The sequence below is a fragment of the Pseudoliparis swirei genome, chromosome 8, assembly GCF_029220125.1.
Source record: "Pseudoliparis swirei isolate HS2019 ecotype Mariana Trench chromosome 8, NWPU_hadal_v1, whole genome shotgun sequence".
NCBI lineage: Eukaryota > Metazoa > Chordata > Actinopteri > Perciformes > Liparidae > Pseudoliparis > Pseudoliparis swirei.
The window spans coordinates 4,266,959-4,281,342 of record NC_079395.1 but is presented as its reverse complement, the minus strand read 5'-3'; the positions used below and the strand labels follow the sequence as shown (position 1 = coordinate 4,281,342).

Here is a 14,384-nt window from a genome sequence, read left to right as displayed (position 1 = left end):
TGAGAAGCACACATTACAGAACAAATAATGTTTATCATCTTCTAACTTTCCCCCTAAATACACCTTTATTGGACATGGGACACTAATGTGAGGGTTTCTTTCATGTCTCAACTAATACATATGTAGTATAGTACTTCTAATATACTGTCTGTCTGACTGGGAGAGACACACACCCTGTCTCATCCCAATCTCAGACCCACACACACACTTTCTAACGACCGCACCTGTGAGAGAAATACAGATACTATTTTGACGGGAACCTTTATTTTTCCCTGAGGGAAAACTCCACTCACACGTATCAGGGGAGGGGCCAAACATACAAAATGGTTGCTGAGAAGTCCTACAACATTACACTCTGCAGATACATACGACTGCACCAAGAGGATGACTGTGTGCTGGCCTTTGGTCATCGAACTAACGTTTACTTTCAATACAAATCCTTTATGACTCATTTGGCTTGATTTTTAGTGGGTGTGTCATTATGACCCTGAACAGCACAGGTGTCTCATCTCTATTTATCTACATCACCCCATGGAGAAAAAAAAACGTACAAAATGCAAATAAAATTTAGGACAAAATACATGTTATGGTAGACTAATGCAATTTAGATTTAGATTTTTTTCAATGTACCTAAAAAATAGTTTGAACATGTATTTTTCATTAAAACGAGTGAGTGCTCCTGATTGAACTCTGATCTATGGAGGGGTAAATAACTCAATTTCACTAAAAACTGATTTAATTGTTAGTAATGTTGTTGGTGATGAGGTACAAACTAGAGTTTTTAGAATTTTTGGGTTTCTGACCACTTTTGGATGATTCAACATGAACCGGGTCAAATTGACCCAGGAACATCACGGCTGTATGTAAGAAACGAACATAACAGGAGGGTTAAGTAGAATATTCTTTATGAGTTTTAATGAAATACCGCGACATAATCCACAATTATCAACAATTATAAACCGCTACGGAAAAAAGTGGCACACGAAATTGCTATCTGGTTCTTTGAGCTATAACTCAACTATATTTATGTATTAATGCATTTATTTTATTTTTAATATGAATATTGGATTAAAAAACAAAATGTGTACAACAATTAGGAATTTAATTTTTAAAAAAATTAAATTAATATTAAACGGTGTTACCGCTTTACTGCTATTTTTTATTATTAATAAATGAGATAAGCTTCTGTGGAAACAGTTGCATATTTGACAAACATATTATAAAGTACATACCTCCAGAATAATCAAAACAACAATGTAAATAGCATCTTGACGTCATTAAAATGACACCATTGGACATTATACACAACACCGATGGCAATGATGAATAAAAGATATCGTGTGTGTCGGGGAGAAGGTGTGAATATACTTTTATTAACCAGAATGCATCACCAGACCAGGTGTCTGTGCAGGAAATACTGGCGTCAACAAGCAGGAACACATGTGGGGGTCAGAGGGACATGAAGAAAAAACAACAACAACAAAAAACAGGTGGAAATCAATGAACCGGAAAACCAACAACAACAGGCGCCGCCCCTTTAGCGGAGTGTTCATCATACGGCACGACATCGTTGGATCTCTGCAGCTCTCGGCGCTCTCTCATCGTATGCAGATGAAACCCGACGAGGGCCAACATGTCAACACGAGCCCGGTTGAAGCTCCATTACACCGGTGCACTTAGCTTTAAGCTCCTAACCCCTACACACACACACACACACACCAAGCCCACTACTGTGTATGGAAGCTATTAAACGGCACTTACGCCAGGGTGGGTGGGGGTTCGCCCTCATCGTCAATGGCATGCAGCCGGAGCCAAACTGGAGCCAACATGGCCGCCGAGCGGGAGGCTCCGGCTGCGAGTGACGAGCTCGTCGGAACATGTCGGACGTGCCGGCGGTTCTGTTTCATGTCCCGGGGCTTTGAAAGATGGCGGATGGAAAGGAAAAGCTGCTGCACAGATGTGATGTCAGGAGGGTCCGCCAGCCAGGGGGAGCGGAGGGGGAACACCACAGAGCGGAGTCCCGGTGACGTCATCTAACGGGTGTTTAGCGGGGGGATGTTTTGGGGTTGAAAACAATCAAATAAAAGTAATCTCTGAGTGTTTTGAAGTCTTCTGATTTGAGGGTAAAGAACGTCTTACGTAAACGACGTGAACCAAAAAATAAAACACGCCGTAATTCGGAATTAGTTCGAAATAGTTCCGTACGTCGTCCGATATATATATCGAATAAATAACATAAATACATATTTATTGAATGCTGCACCGCCTTTAAAAAAAAAAAGTTAAATATATTATCTTTCAGCTTTTTGTTTTGGTTTGTCGTCTTATTTTTGCTGCCGTTATATATATAAAAAACGTTATCAGTTTGAACTGAGGTCAAATGAGCTGAAACATTGTGGGAGATGAACAGAGGGGAGGGATGCATCTATATAAATATACATAAATGTATATTTATGTATATTTATGGTTCTAGGAGGTGGACTCACTGGGTAGAAACCAGTAGAAACAGGAAGATATGAAGCGAGAAGACGTTGACCAGAGATTCAGCTTTATTCTTCTCTAATAAAAACCACACACACACACAACCACACACACACACACACACAGTCATCGGTCTCACACGCTTCACATTCGTCACCCATCTATACATTTTGAACGCATGTTTTTAGGCCTGAAATGCGTCAACGCGACTCACCATCGTTCTCCCTCCGACCTGCAGGTGGCGCTGGTCTTCCCAAACAACGACCCCGCCGCCTTCATGACGGCGTTCTACGGCTGCCTGCTGGCCGAGGTCGTCCCCGTGCCGATAGAAGTGCCGCTGTCCAGGAAGGTGAGCTGGCCAAGAAACTAAGAAACGAGGGATGAGGTCCAGCGATGGAGGAGAATGGATGCTTTTTAAATTAAGACACAAAAAAAACATTTAGCTTCCATAACAGACGATTCTGTAGATTTCTCCTAAATTCACCATCAGTTACCGTTAGAAAGCCTAATTTTAACTTTTTTCATGTTTTTTAATCTTTTTAAATGATCCACAAATGAATCCACCAAACTTTCCACTTTCATCCCTCTCTGTATATCCTGAAGGTTTCTTCAGGGCGTCGTTCACGTATCATTTATGACCTGATTTATGCAACATTTTATGACTAAAAACATGGAGAAAATGGAGATTTCTTCAGTCTGTTGACGGCGTGTTCCGGATGTCTCAGGATGAATGTGTCATGAAGTTCGTACAGTTCAGTCAGGAAAACCTTTTTTCCTTGTTTGCCTCACGAGGCGAAACGTTTATCTCTCAGACGAGACGCGGCGTCGCCTCATTATCGCCTCATTCATCAGAGTGGAGGGAGAATTTAAAAAAAACTTTATTTAAACATGCGACGTTCCAGAAAGAGGGAAAGTGACGGAGTCTTCAGCTGGTTGAGTCAACACTTGGACCTCAGACGAGGGGTTTTTTCATCGCTCGCCGAGCGGCGTTGGCGGGTAACGAAGAGCCGGCCTGAGAGCTGATGGACGCCAGTCAACAAGTCTTTAAAACCATGAGTCACGGCGGTGAGTCGCGGTGCAGCGCAGGCGACACGGCGAGCTCCGCTGAGTCATCGTTTGGGTTGGCCGGCACATGAGAGCTGTGAGGAATCAGGGCCGTGTGTGTGTGTGTGTGTGTTCTGTTTCTGGTTTGTCCTCAGCAGTTGTTGCTCCATCACCTCGAGTACGATCTGCTTTTTAACGTGACTCGAAACTTATTTTGTTGTTATTAAAGGATCCATCTCCGTTATTGGACCCCGATTGTTTACGCCGAATGTCTTTACGGGGAATGTCTTTACGTCGGATGTCTTTACGTCGGATGTCTTTACATCGAATGTCTTTACGTCGGATGTCTTTACGTCGAATGTCTTTACGTCGGATGTCTTTACGTCGGATGTCTTTACGTCTGATGTCTTTACTTCGAATGTCTTTACGTCGGATGTCTTTACGTCGGATGTCTTTACGTCGAATGTCTTTACGTCGGATGTCTTTACGTCGGATGTCTTTACGTCGAATGTCTTTTCGTCGAATGTCTTTACGTCGGATGTCTTTATGTCGGATGTCTTTACGTCGGATGTCTTTATGTCGGATGTCTTTATGTCGGATGTCTTTACGTCAAATGTCTTTTCGTCAGGATGTCTTTACTTCGAATGTCTTTACGTCGAATGTCTTTACGTCGAATGTCTTTTCGTCGGATGTCTTTACGTCGAATGTCTTTGCGTCAAATGTCTTTACGTCAAATGTCTTTACGTCTGATGTCTTTACGTGGAATGTCTTTACGTCGGATGTCTTTACGTCGGATGTCTTTACGTGGAATGTCTTTACGTCGGATGTCTTTGCGTCGAATGTCTTTACGTGGAATGTCTTTACGTCGGATGTCTTTGCGTCGGATGTCTTTACGTCGGATGTCTTTACGTCGGATGTCTTTACGTGGAATGTCTTTACGTCGGATGTCTTTGCGTCGGATGTCTTTACGTGGAATGTCTTTACATCGAATGTCTTTGCGTCGGATGTCTTTACGTCAGATGTCTTTACGTGGAATGTCTTTACGTCGGATGTCTTTATGTCGAATGTCTTTACATCGAATGTCTTTACGTGAAATGTCTTTTCGTGGAATGTCTTTACGTGGAATGTCTTAACGTGGAATGTCTTTACATCGAATGTCTTTTCGTTGAATGTCTTTATGTGGAATGTCTTTACGTGGAATGTCTTAACGTGGAATGTCTTTACGACGAATGTCTTCGCGTCGGATGTCTTTACGTCGAATGTCTCTCCCTCTTTTCAACATTTAATTACATAAAAAAGAAAAACTTTGCAAACATGCCCCCCGAAATAAATAGATTTAAAAATATATATATTTATTGCATTAGTGATACATTTAAATGTTACGTGTGTGCACACAGGAGTCTGTGGTGACCGTATTTTACGTTTTGCGCAACCAAAAGCCGACTTTCTTCACGTCGAGCCCGGCTTCTTCTCACAAACCGACTTCACGACGAGCTGAGCAGGTTATCAGCCGTTATTGATCGATCAGAATCTAATCCAGATGACTGAACACGTCTCCGTCTCCCTCCAGGACGCCGGCAGTCAGCAGATCGGCTTCCTGTTGGGCAGCTGCGGCGTGACGGTGGCGCTGACCAGCGACGCCTGCCACAAAGGGTTACCCAAGAGCCCCACCGGAGAGATCCCACAGTTTAAAGGTCTCACACACACACACACACACACACAGGCTAACCGTAAGAAGGCTATTTATGGCAACGTGCACCAACTCTAAAGGCATTAGTGTTAAATATCAGGCGTCAAGAGTCCAGCTCCTTTTTTCCTGCTCATATACTTTGAGAAAACCGATGCCTTTTCTTTTTCGTGCTTTTATGGCTTCATGCAGGATTTCTTTATTTCATTATTATTATTAAATTGGGCAGTTTTAAAGAGACAGAGAGAGAGAGAGAGAGAGAGAGAGAGAATCGATGTGGAAGCAGCCGACGAGAAGCAAGAGAGAGACGCATGATGAATTGAGAATAGAGAGACATTAGCACCGAGGGGAGCGACAATCCTCCTGATTAATAACGACTGTTTGCTTTTTCAGTAATGGAAGTATAAATAGCAACATGATGCCGCCAGAGTTACTGCTCCTCACTCAGTATGGATTCAGCAGTGTGTGTGTGTGTGTGTGTCTCATTAAGGGGGAGTGCTCCTCCTATTGATCAGCGGGCTTTAAACTCGTCTCATTCACAGGGCTTATCTCTACTTCCGCAGCAGTAATACAGACGTTAATGTAAACAATCAAAACGCATCGTCGCCGTGACGACGGCGTTCATGAGGGACGTGAAAACAGTCGACGCTCTACCAAATAATACACCGACGGATAATTTCGATCAGCAAAACAACTCCTCGGACGTCTAGATCCAGATGAAGTAATATCAGAAAGAGAGGGAATTTTATAATAATAATTATCACAATCATAATAACAATCCTAATAAGCATAATAATCATAATGAAAATTAAACACTATTTATTTAGCACTTTTTAAAACAAAGGTCACTAAATGCTTCACAAAATAGAAATGGAAGACTAACAATGATTAAAAGAAACCATTTAAAATGAGAAACAATTAAAATCCGCTGTTAAAATAAAATGTTCATGGTAATAATAAAATAATCATAAAAATAATAATTATAATAATTTTGATGGTAACAATAAAGATAAATAATACACAAGCACTGATAAACACAATTTAAAAATAATAAAAAATGCAAAGCAACAATAAAACTAAATACAAGCGTTTTATTCTGACAGCGTCAGGAAATAAAAGCTCCACCTGGACACTGGACGCATGAGGACGTTTGTTTTGTGACCCTGTGTGTCCAGGCTGGCCCAAGGTGCTGTGGTTCGTCACGGAGTCCAAACACCTCTCCAAACCTCCCCGAGACTGGTTCCCGCACATCAAGGACGCCAACCAGGACACGGCCTACATCGAGGTAACGCTCGCGTGGTTTCTCTTTTCTTTTTTTCCGGGGTTCCTCCGCCCGCTCTGACGATCAAAACAAGGTTCTCATTTCGTCCAATTGATTTTGAATTCGCCCTCCGACGCACCTTCTGAGCCGTCGCTGCAGGTGAAACGTCTCCTTGATTGCACCGGGGCTCGAAAGAGGCCGACGGCGTGATGATGAAAGCGGAGCGATGATTGAAAAAACGATCGACCTTTTGTTTTTGAACAGAGGCTTCCTTCAGACGGAGGAAAGGACTCAAAGAATCCCTCTTTTTTTAAACCTTTAGTGTGTGTTAATATCTCGGGCATGATTCATAAATATAACAGCAGCCCAGAATGTGCTGTCGTTTTCCATCGCAGACGTCATCTGTCAGACATTCTCAAACGATCTTATTTTGGAGGGAAGCTCCATCGGTCGCTGTCGGCTCGAGAAAACAAAGAAACTTTAGATTCATCGATCCACACGTCTTTGCATCTGATTCGGGCCTCGATAACGTATTAATATTCATATCGCAACGTGATGACTTCATGTTTTTTAAAGTCACACTGTGGACTTAAAGTTTGTAATTATTTTAGAAGCTACAAGGAGGGCCGGGGGGGAGGGTGGGGGGGTCATTGAATTCACTTTCAAGTATAATCAAAGAGATGTATTATTTATTTTGGAATAAACTTTTTTTTTTACGGTTACTCTATTGTGGAGAACATTCTCAGCTGTCAAACTTAATCCTTCTAAAAAAAAAAGTTCATCATTGTGTGTGTGTGTGTGTGTGTGTCCAGTATAAGACCTGTAAGGACGGCAGCGTCCTCGGAGTGACGGTCATGAGGATATCGCTGCTCACACACTGCCAGACGCTCACACAGTCCTGCTCTTATACAGAAGGTAACACACACACACACGCACACACACACACACACACACTCACTTCCGCTTCAGTTCCTTTCACCTTACACACACCCTGACTGTCTCTCTCTCTCTCTCTCTCTCGTCCTCCAGCCGAGACCATAGTGAACGTCTTGGACTTCAAGAAGGACGTGGGGCTGTGGCACGCCGTCCTCACCGTAAGACACACTGAATATAGAGCTGTGACTGTTTGTGTTTACTTTATATTTAACATAGAACATCTTTTTTACAATCCTAACTTCTCACAATTTATGACGACTTCAGTCAGGAAGTGTTTTCATTCCTCTGTACTTTCTTACTTACTGACTTACTTTTCAAGCATGCTTGTTTTTTTTTAGGAAGACAGCGTTTGAGTTCATGACTGAATAAATGTGTTTTTATCAAACCAATGGAAAGAATATATCTTATATCTCTGCATCTAATGCAATGCAAAAATACTGCTTCTTTATCATCAGCCCCTTTCTTCTTCCACCTGTTTAACTATATATATATATATATATATAAATGTATATCATTTACTTACAAAAATAACATTTATACTATAAGTTTTGTCAAAATATTTCATTCACGTTTCATTCTAAATTGATCAATTTCTTCTTTTTTGTCCTTTAAAAAAAAATAGTAATAATATTATATTTTAATATTATTATTATTTAATTATTATTGTATTAATTGAAATATAGCAAGAGGTATATAGCGTGCGTGACGTCTAATTTAGTGGGCTGATAATTAACTATACTGTAATTTCCGGCCGACATAAAATCAATTCTTGGACATTTAACAAACCTTATGTTCTTAGTTTTTACTTGATTTGACCACATTTTAATTTTGGTTTTGAGAGATTTGTTCTGCAGCTAAAGAAAGAAGTTACGGTGGATCAACCTGTGAACTAGATTCAAAATATTTACTCAAAAGTTGATTCTTTCTTCCTGGTTGTAAAACCCCGAGACGTGCACCTCGTGCTTTTTATTAAAGTATAAACTACGCTAAATGTGCACACGCGGGTAACCTGCCGTCGAAGAGCTCGTCGCTCATGATTCTGTCGTTCGGCCGACACGGCGCTGCACAGTTTGACTTCTCCCTCCCTCTCCGCCTCCCGTCAGAGCGTCATGAACATGACGCACGTCATCAGCATCCCGTACGCCCTCATGAAGGTCAACCCCCTGTCCTGGATCCAAAAGGTCTGCCAGCACAAAGGTAAACAAACCAACACGGAATACTGGAGAAAAAATAAAGATCGGACATTTAGCATGAAAAATAAATCGGAAATCTCACCGAGTGTGTGTGTGTGTGTGTGTGTGTGTGTGTGTGTGTGTGTGTGTGTGTTCGTTTGTGTAGCCAAGGTGGCGTGTGTGAAGTCGCGGGACATGCACTGGGCTCTGGTGGCCCACCGGGAGCAGCGGGACATCAACCTGAGCTCCCTGCGCATGCTGGTGGTGGCGGACGGTTCGAATCCCTGTGAGGAAAAACAAACACACGCTCTCTCTGACACTGAGACATTTTGAGGTCGTCTAAGTTCGATTTCTAACTCGGCATCAGGAATATTCACGATGACTTTTTTTTATTTTGTATACGTTCGTCCCTCAGGGTCGATCTCGTCCTGCGACGCCTTCCTCAACGTCTTCCAGACTAAAGGTCTGAAGCCGGAGGTCATTTGTCCCTGTGCCAGCTCCCCCGAGGCCCTGACTGTCGCTTTAAGAAGGTACGCACACACACACACACACACACAAAGACATATGTGTGTTTATTGCCCTGAGCACATGTCAGACACCACGAGACACGCACTGAGAAGCATGAAGAGTTGCTCGGAAAATGTAATTTAAATGTGATGAATAATAAGGGTTTTGACGTGTTCTTTAAAAATAAATAATAATAATAATACTTGTTGCCATCATCATGATCGAATCCTCCAATTTAAAAAATAATTTGCACACACACACACACACGGTTTACTGTCCTCGGTAAATAAGTCTCTTTCTTTTATCTCTTCTTAACGCCTCGCTCTTGATTTAACTCGTAAAACATTCCTGACGTTCCCGTTTTGTGGCTTTTGAAACACTTAAACTGGCAACCCGCTCCCCCTCTTTCATCATCCGCCCTGCAGTTCACGCCACATCACAGTCGAGCCGCGGCGGCTTCCATTCACAATTTATGCTTCGTGCTCTTAATTACGACACTCTAAAAGCCTTGTTGTGTGTGTGTGTGTGTGTGTGTGTGTTTTATGTTGGTGCCACACACATGCTAATAAATGGCACTTTACCTCAGCGGGCGGTGAAGTAATGAACTCACTTCATCTTCAGAAGAGCTGCATAAAAAATAAACAAATGTTAATAAATCAGGACACTCTGCTCCCCACACAGCCCCCAGCTCCTATTACTAACTTTAACCCCAATTTAATTCTAACCTTACGCCTAAATCACCCTAAATATACATTATTTATTGTTGTTATGTCTTGGCTTAAAGGGACAGCGCACCCCCGAATTTAAAACATACCCTTTTTATTTGTCTACCTCTCTTTTTTCCTTCCCTCCATGAAACTGCTCACAAGAAGAAAACTGTGGATTATCTTTCTGGTGATAAAATATTTATATTGTTTAAGATTATCTTGGAGAGAAGGCAGCTCACACCAAAACAATACAGATCCATAAATACCACGAAAGAAGAGAGGATTGATGTGTTTTTACAGGTGTACTGCCCCTTTAACAGAAACATTCGCCCTTTTCCAAAAAGAAAAAAGACTTTCTAAAGTTGCGCTCTCCCTTTACCCGACGTGTTCTCCCCTCTTCTAAGACTTTCTTGACTCACATACCTGTCCTCGCTGTGATTGGTCCTGCAGGCCCGTGGAGGAGGGCAGCACCCCCGCGGGCCGCGGCGTGCTGTCCATGCAGGGTCTGAGTCACGGCGTGATCCGGGTCGACTCGGAGGAGAAGCTGTCCGTCCTCACGCTGCAGGACGTCGGCGCCGTCATGCCCGGAGGTGAGACGCAGACTTTTACGGGAGGAGGAACCGGAAGTTTGAATCTGCTCGGAGATATTGTATTTTTTTTGGGTGCTTTTTCTCTGAAGTTACTTGTTAGTTTGTATATTTTACATTTATAAGTAAGAATCTAGAAGTGTTGATGCATCAACTTCAAGAATTAACTCAAGCTGTGCCATATTTCTTGTACTTTTCTTTTTCTTTAATTCTTTCTTCACTCTTCATTCCTCCATCACCTTTTACTTTACCGCCATCTGGACTTGTCACGTTACATTTTATGCATATTTTAAAGGATGATGAGTTTTGAGCATTAAGAACATAACGGACCGGATAATCTTAAATGTGTTCTTATTCATGAGTTTTGTTATCCAAGATAAATGGCATTTATTTTTTTATTTAAAAAAATCTGTATTTATTTTTGCCATTATTGAGAAGTAGAAAAAAATCAGCATTTTGTAAAAAAAAAAGTACCTTTTTTTTGTGTTTATTTCTTTTGTTCATTTAGTAAATGATGATCCATTAAGAGTGAAATAGACCATAAAGCATGGTATGCTTTAGGGGCGGGGCTTCAATGTGATTGACAGGTCATCTCTACATCACTCATCCTCAGCCCTAATATGGTCACTTCCTGTTCACTGGTTGCAAAAAAACCAAGATGGCGACCACCAAAATGTCAAACTCAAGGCTTCAAGATCGATCTACAACTTCTTACTTTGTGTTGAAGCCGTTTATAATTCTTTCTAAAGGAAAACCCAACTCATGTACTTTTTAAGTAAAGGATCGGTGATCTTAAAATGTTCACGCACACCAGTAGACGTGCACGGCGTCCTCGTCGTTTCTGCCTCACGACCACACCGTCTCCCCCCGTGCGGCTGCAGGCACGATGTGCGTGGTGCGACCAGAAGGAGTTCCTCAGCTCTGCAGAACCGATGAGATCGGAGAGTTGTGCGTCTGCACGGTCGCCACGGGAACCTCGTACTACGGCCTGGCCGGCATGACCAAGAACACCTTCGAGGTGAGCGCTTGTTACCTTCGCATTGAAAATGCGGAAGGTAATGTTTTGATTGCCGTGTATTTATTTGTATGCGTGTTACTCGCATAAGTCAAAAAGTATTAAACCGAATCGCATGAAATTTGGTGGGATGATTGGTTATTATCTGGGGACCATTTGATTAGATTTTGGGATTGATCGGATCAAAGGTCAAGGTCAAGGGCATGAAAAGGTCAAAATCTTCTTTTTACCATAGTAAATTTTTATCCAATTGGCATGCAACTAATGCCAACATGTTCATGATTCAATGCCCAATCTTGTGATATGCGAAGGTATGCGCTCTACCGAGTGCCCGTTCTAGTTGAAAAACAGTTTCTCACCTTCTTTACACAAATATTAATAATCACAAAAACCCGCCCAGGTTTTCCCCGTGACCAACGCTGGCGCCCCCGTCAGCGAGTTCCCCTTCACCAGGACCGGCCTGCTGGGGTTCATCGGTCCCGGCGGTCTGATCTTCGTGGCGGGGAAGATGGACGGTCTGATGATGGTCGGCGGCCGGCAGCACAACGCGGACGACATCGTGGCCACGGCGCTCGCCGTGGAGCCCATGAAGTTCGTCTACAGGGGCAGGTAACCGGTCTAAAACGGATTATTATACAGATTATTAGATTATTATTGCTGCTACATCTCAAGTGGAGGAGCGTAGACGTTTTATTACTAACAGAGATGTTTGCTTCACAATACTTTTGCGTTGTGTTTAAGTACCCCCCAGTAGTCAGATGTATATCTACACACATGTACTGTACGTAAATATATGACGTCACTCTTGAAGTTAATGAATTAAATTGTTTTTATATTAACATAAATAGACATAAATGGATGAATTAACAAATTCAACTGATGGATAATTGATAGTTAAATAATACAATGTGCTGAATTAATAATATATATTATATATATATATATTTACTGTATATATATATATAATAATATAATATATAATACTATTTAGAAGTAGAGAACTCAGTGAACGTTCCACCAGTTCAATAAAAACGTCTCTGGTTTTTGACTCATGTTGGGAGCAGAGATAATCATCGCCAACAAGTTCGCTAACGTAGCCACTTAGCTTGCAAACGTTAGCTCGCAAACATTAGCTCGCAAACGTTAGCTCGCAAACATCAGCTTGCCGACGTTAGCTTGCCAACGTTAGCTTGCCAGCGTCAGCCAGCCTCTCCGTTAACGATTTCAACAAACTAGCGAGATCGAGTACGACACTTTTTTAAATTTTTCATTCCTCCTAAACTATTTTTAAAAGCCATTCATCATTTTTTTATGAAGAGAATATATTTACGTTCTTTCTGTGAACTTTTCCCCATTGACTCTAACTTTGAGTGAGACGCCGCTGCTTCCACCACCTTCGGCTCGCCCGATAAAACCCGACCTGAGGCCTTTGTCTGAGGAGCGCTCTGCGTTTGTGTTCCAGGATCGCCGTGTTCTCCATCACGGTGCTCCACGACGAGCGGATCGTGGTGGCGGCGGAGCAGCGGCCCGACGCCACCGAGGAGGACAGCTTCCAGTGGATGAGCCGCGTCCTGCAGGTACGCCTCGTTCATCGCTCAGTTCAATTCAGTTTATTTGTATAGCCCAATTTCACAAATTACAAATTTGTCTCAGAGTGCTTTACAATCTGTACACATAGACATCCCTGACCTTTGAACTCACATCGGATCAGGAAAAACTCCCAAACAACCATTCAGGGGGAAAAAAGGGAAGAACCCTTCAGGAGAGCAACAGAGGAGGATCCCTCTCCAGGATGGACAGAACAATAGATGTCATGTGACCAGAAGGACAGATTTAGAGTGTATGAATAGTTCATAGTCGGCATATTCTACGATGGAGACCTCCACGATCCATCAGGCAGATGGAGGTAGAGAGGAGGAGTGGGCGGAGTCTCCTTGTTCTTGAGATACCTCAGGAAGGCTCAGTTTATCAAATTCACTGCTTATTTTCATTCAACTTTTTCATCCCAGGTGCTTATTTCACCAGCGATTAGCGAGTACCGCTTCAATATCGGCGAATTTAAACACCGCTTTCATAACTTTGTCAACGTAACAAATTAATACATACATTTAAATGTTTTTAATTGTTATTCTCATGTTTTAATCATAATAAATTGTACACCAATTTAATGAAAGATCCTCAGAATTAACGTGCAAAAACTTTTTATATGCGGCAACAAATCGCTCAGAACAAACTCATAATTCCAGCACATAATGTTCATAAACATAGAGTTTTTACACGATGCAGTACTGAGTACCGGCACGATACACGTGTCGGTATTGATGCATCTCTATTCATAATTTTTTTTTTAAAGGTTTATTTTTATTAACAACAATTTTTTTACAGGATATTTATTGTGAAATAGCATTTACAGTTTGTTATACTGAAAGTATTATTTTACAAAAAGAAAATACACAAATGTATAACCTTGTAGAAACACCACACAAGGATGATGGTTGTTTTTTTACATCATAAGATGAAAACAAGGAGAAAACAAAACAAGACAAAACAAAACAAAAATAGTACACAAACTTAAAAATATATTCATATTTTAATGAATTTAGACATATTTTGTGGCGGCACGAAAGCTCATTTAGACGGATGAACAATGTATTCTTCGACAAAGCAGAACACACGTTCTGTGTACAACACATTCTTTATACACAGTTGTATATAACATAAACATCATATCTTGAATATCAAAAACATACATGAACCCATCCACAAGGAGATAAATGGCTGTTAGAACCACACGGAAGCAACTGAAATGTATATTTTATTGTAATTGCCGTGAAATAAAAACTAACAAGTCTTGTGTGATATCTATCGTCTCCCTCTGTGCCGCCGCGCTCCATTAAAAACACATCAATGAGCCTCGGCCCGCCGCCACGTGTGGATTCATCCGCCGCTGAAAATAGTCCCCTTCGAATGCCCCATTTCCTCCTGTT

At 41.7% G+C, this 14,384-nt stretch overlaps 1 protein-coding gene across 6 annotated transcripts in view; it reads left to right on the top strand.

Moving 5' to 3' along the window:
- Positions 1-14,384, top strand: part of LOC130198609 (disco-interacting protein 2 homolog C) — a 141,837-nt gene that overhangs the window by 109,627 nt on the left and 17,826 nt on the right. For all 6 annotated transcript variants that reach the window (XM_056421838.1, XM_056421837.1, XM_056421835.1 and 3 more), the window contains exons 10-21: positions 2,720-2,830; positions 5,096-5,219; positions 6,388-6,497; positions 7,286-7,388; positions 7,503-7,567; positions 8,513-8,606; positions 8,748-8,867; positions 8,997-9,111; positions 10,246-10,385; positions 11,264-11,400; positions 11,798-12,006; positions 12,860-12,974. In XM_056421838.1, coding sequence (XP_056277813.1) covers positions 2,720-2,830; positions 5,096-5,219; positions 6,388-6,497; positions 7,286-7,388; positions 7,503-7,567; positions 8,513-8,606; positions 8,748-8,867; positions 8,997-9,111; positions 10,246-10,385; positions 11,264-11,400; positions 11,798-12,006; positions 12,860-12,974 — 1,443 coding nt within the window. The remainder of the gene's footprint in view (positions 1-2,719; positions 2,831-5,095; positions 5,220-6,387; positions 6,498-7,285; positions 7,389-7,502; positions 7,568-8,512; positions 8,607-8,747; positions 8,868-8,996; positions 9,112-10,245; positions 10,386-11,263; positions 11,401-11,797; positions 12,007-12,859; positions 12,975-14,384) is intronic.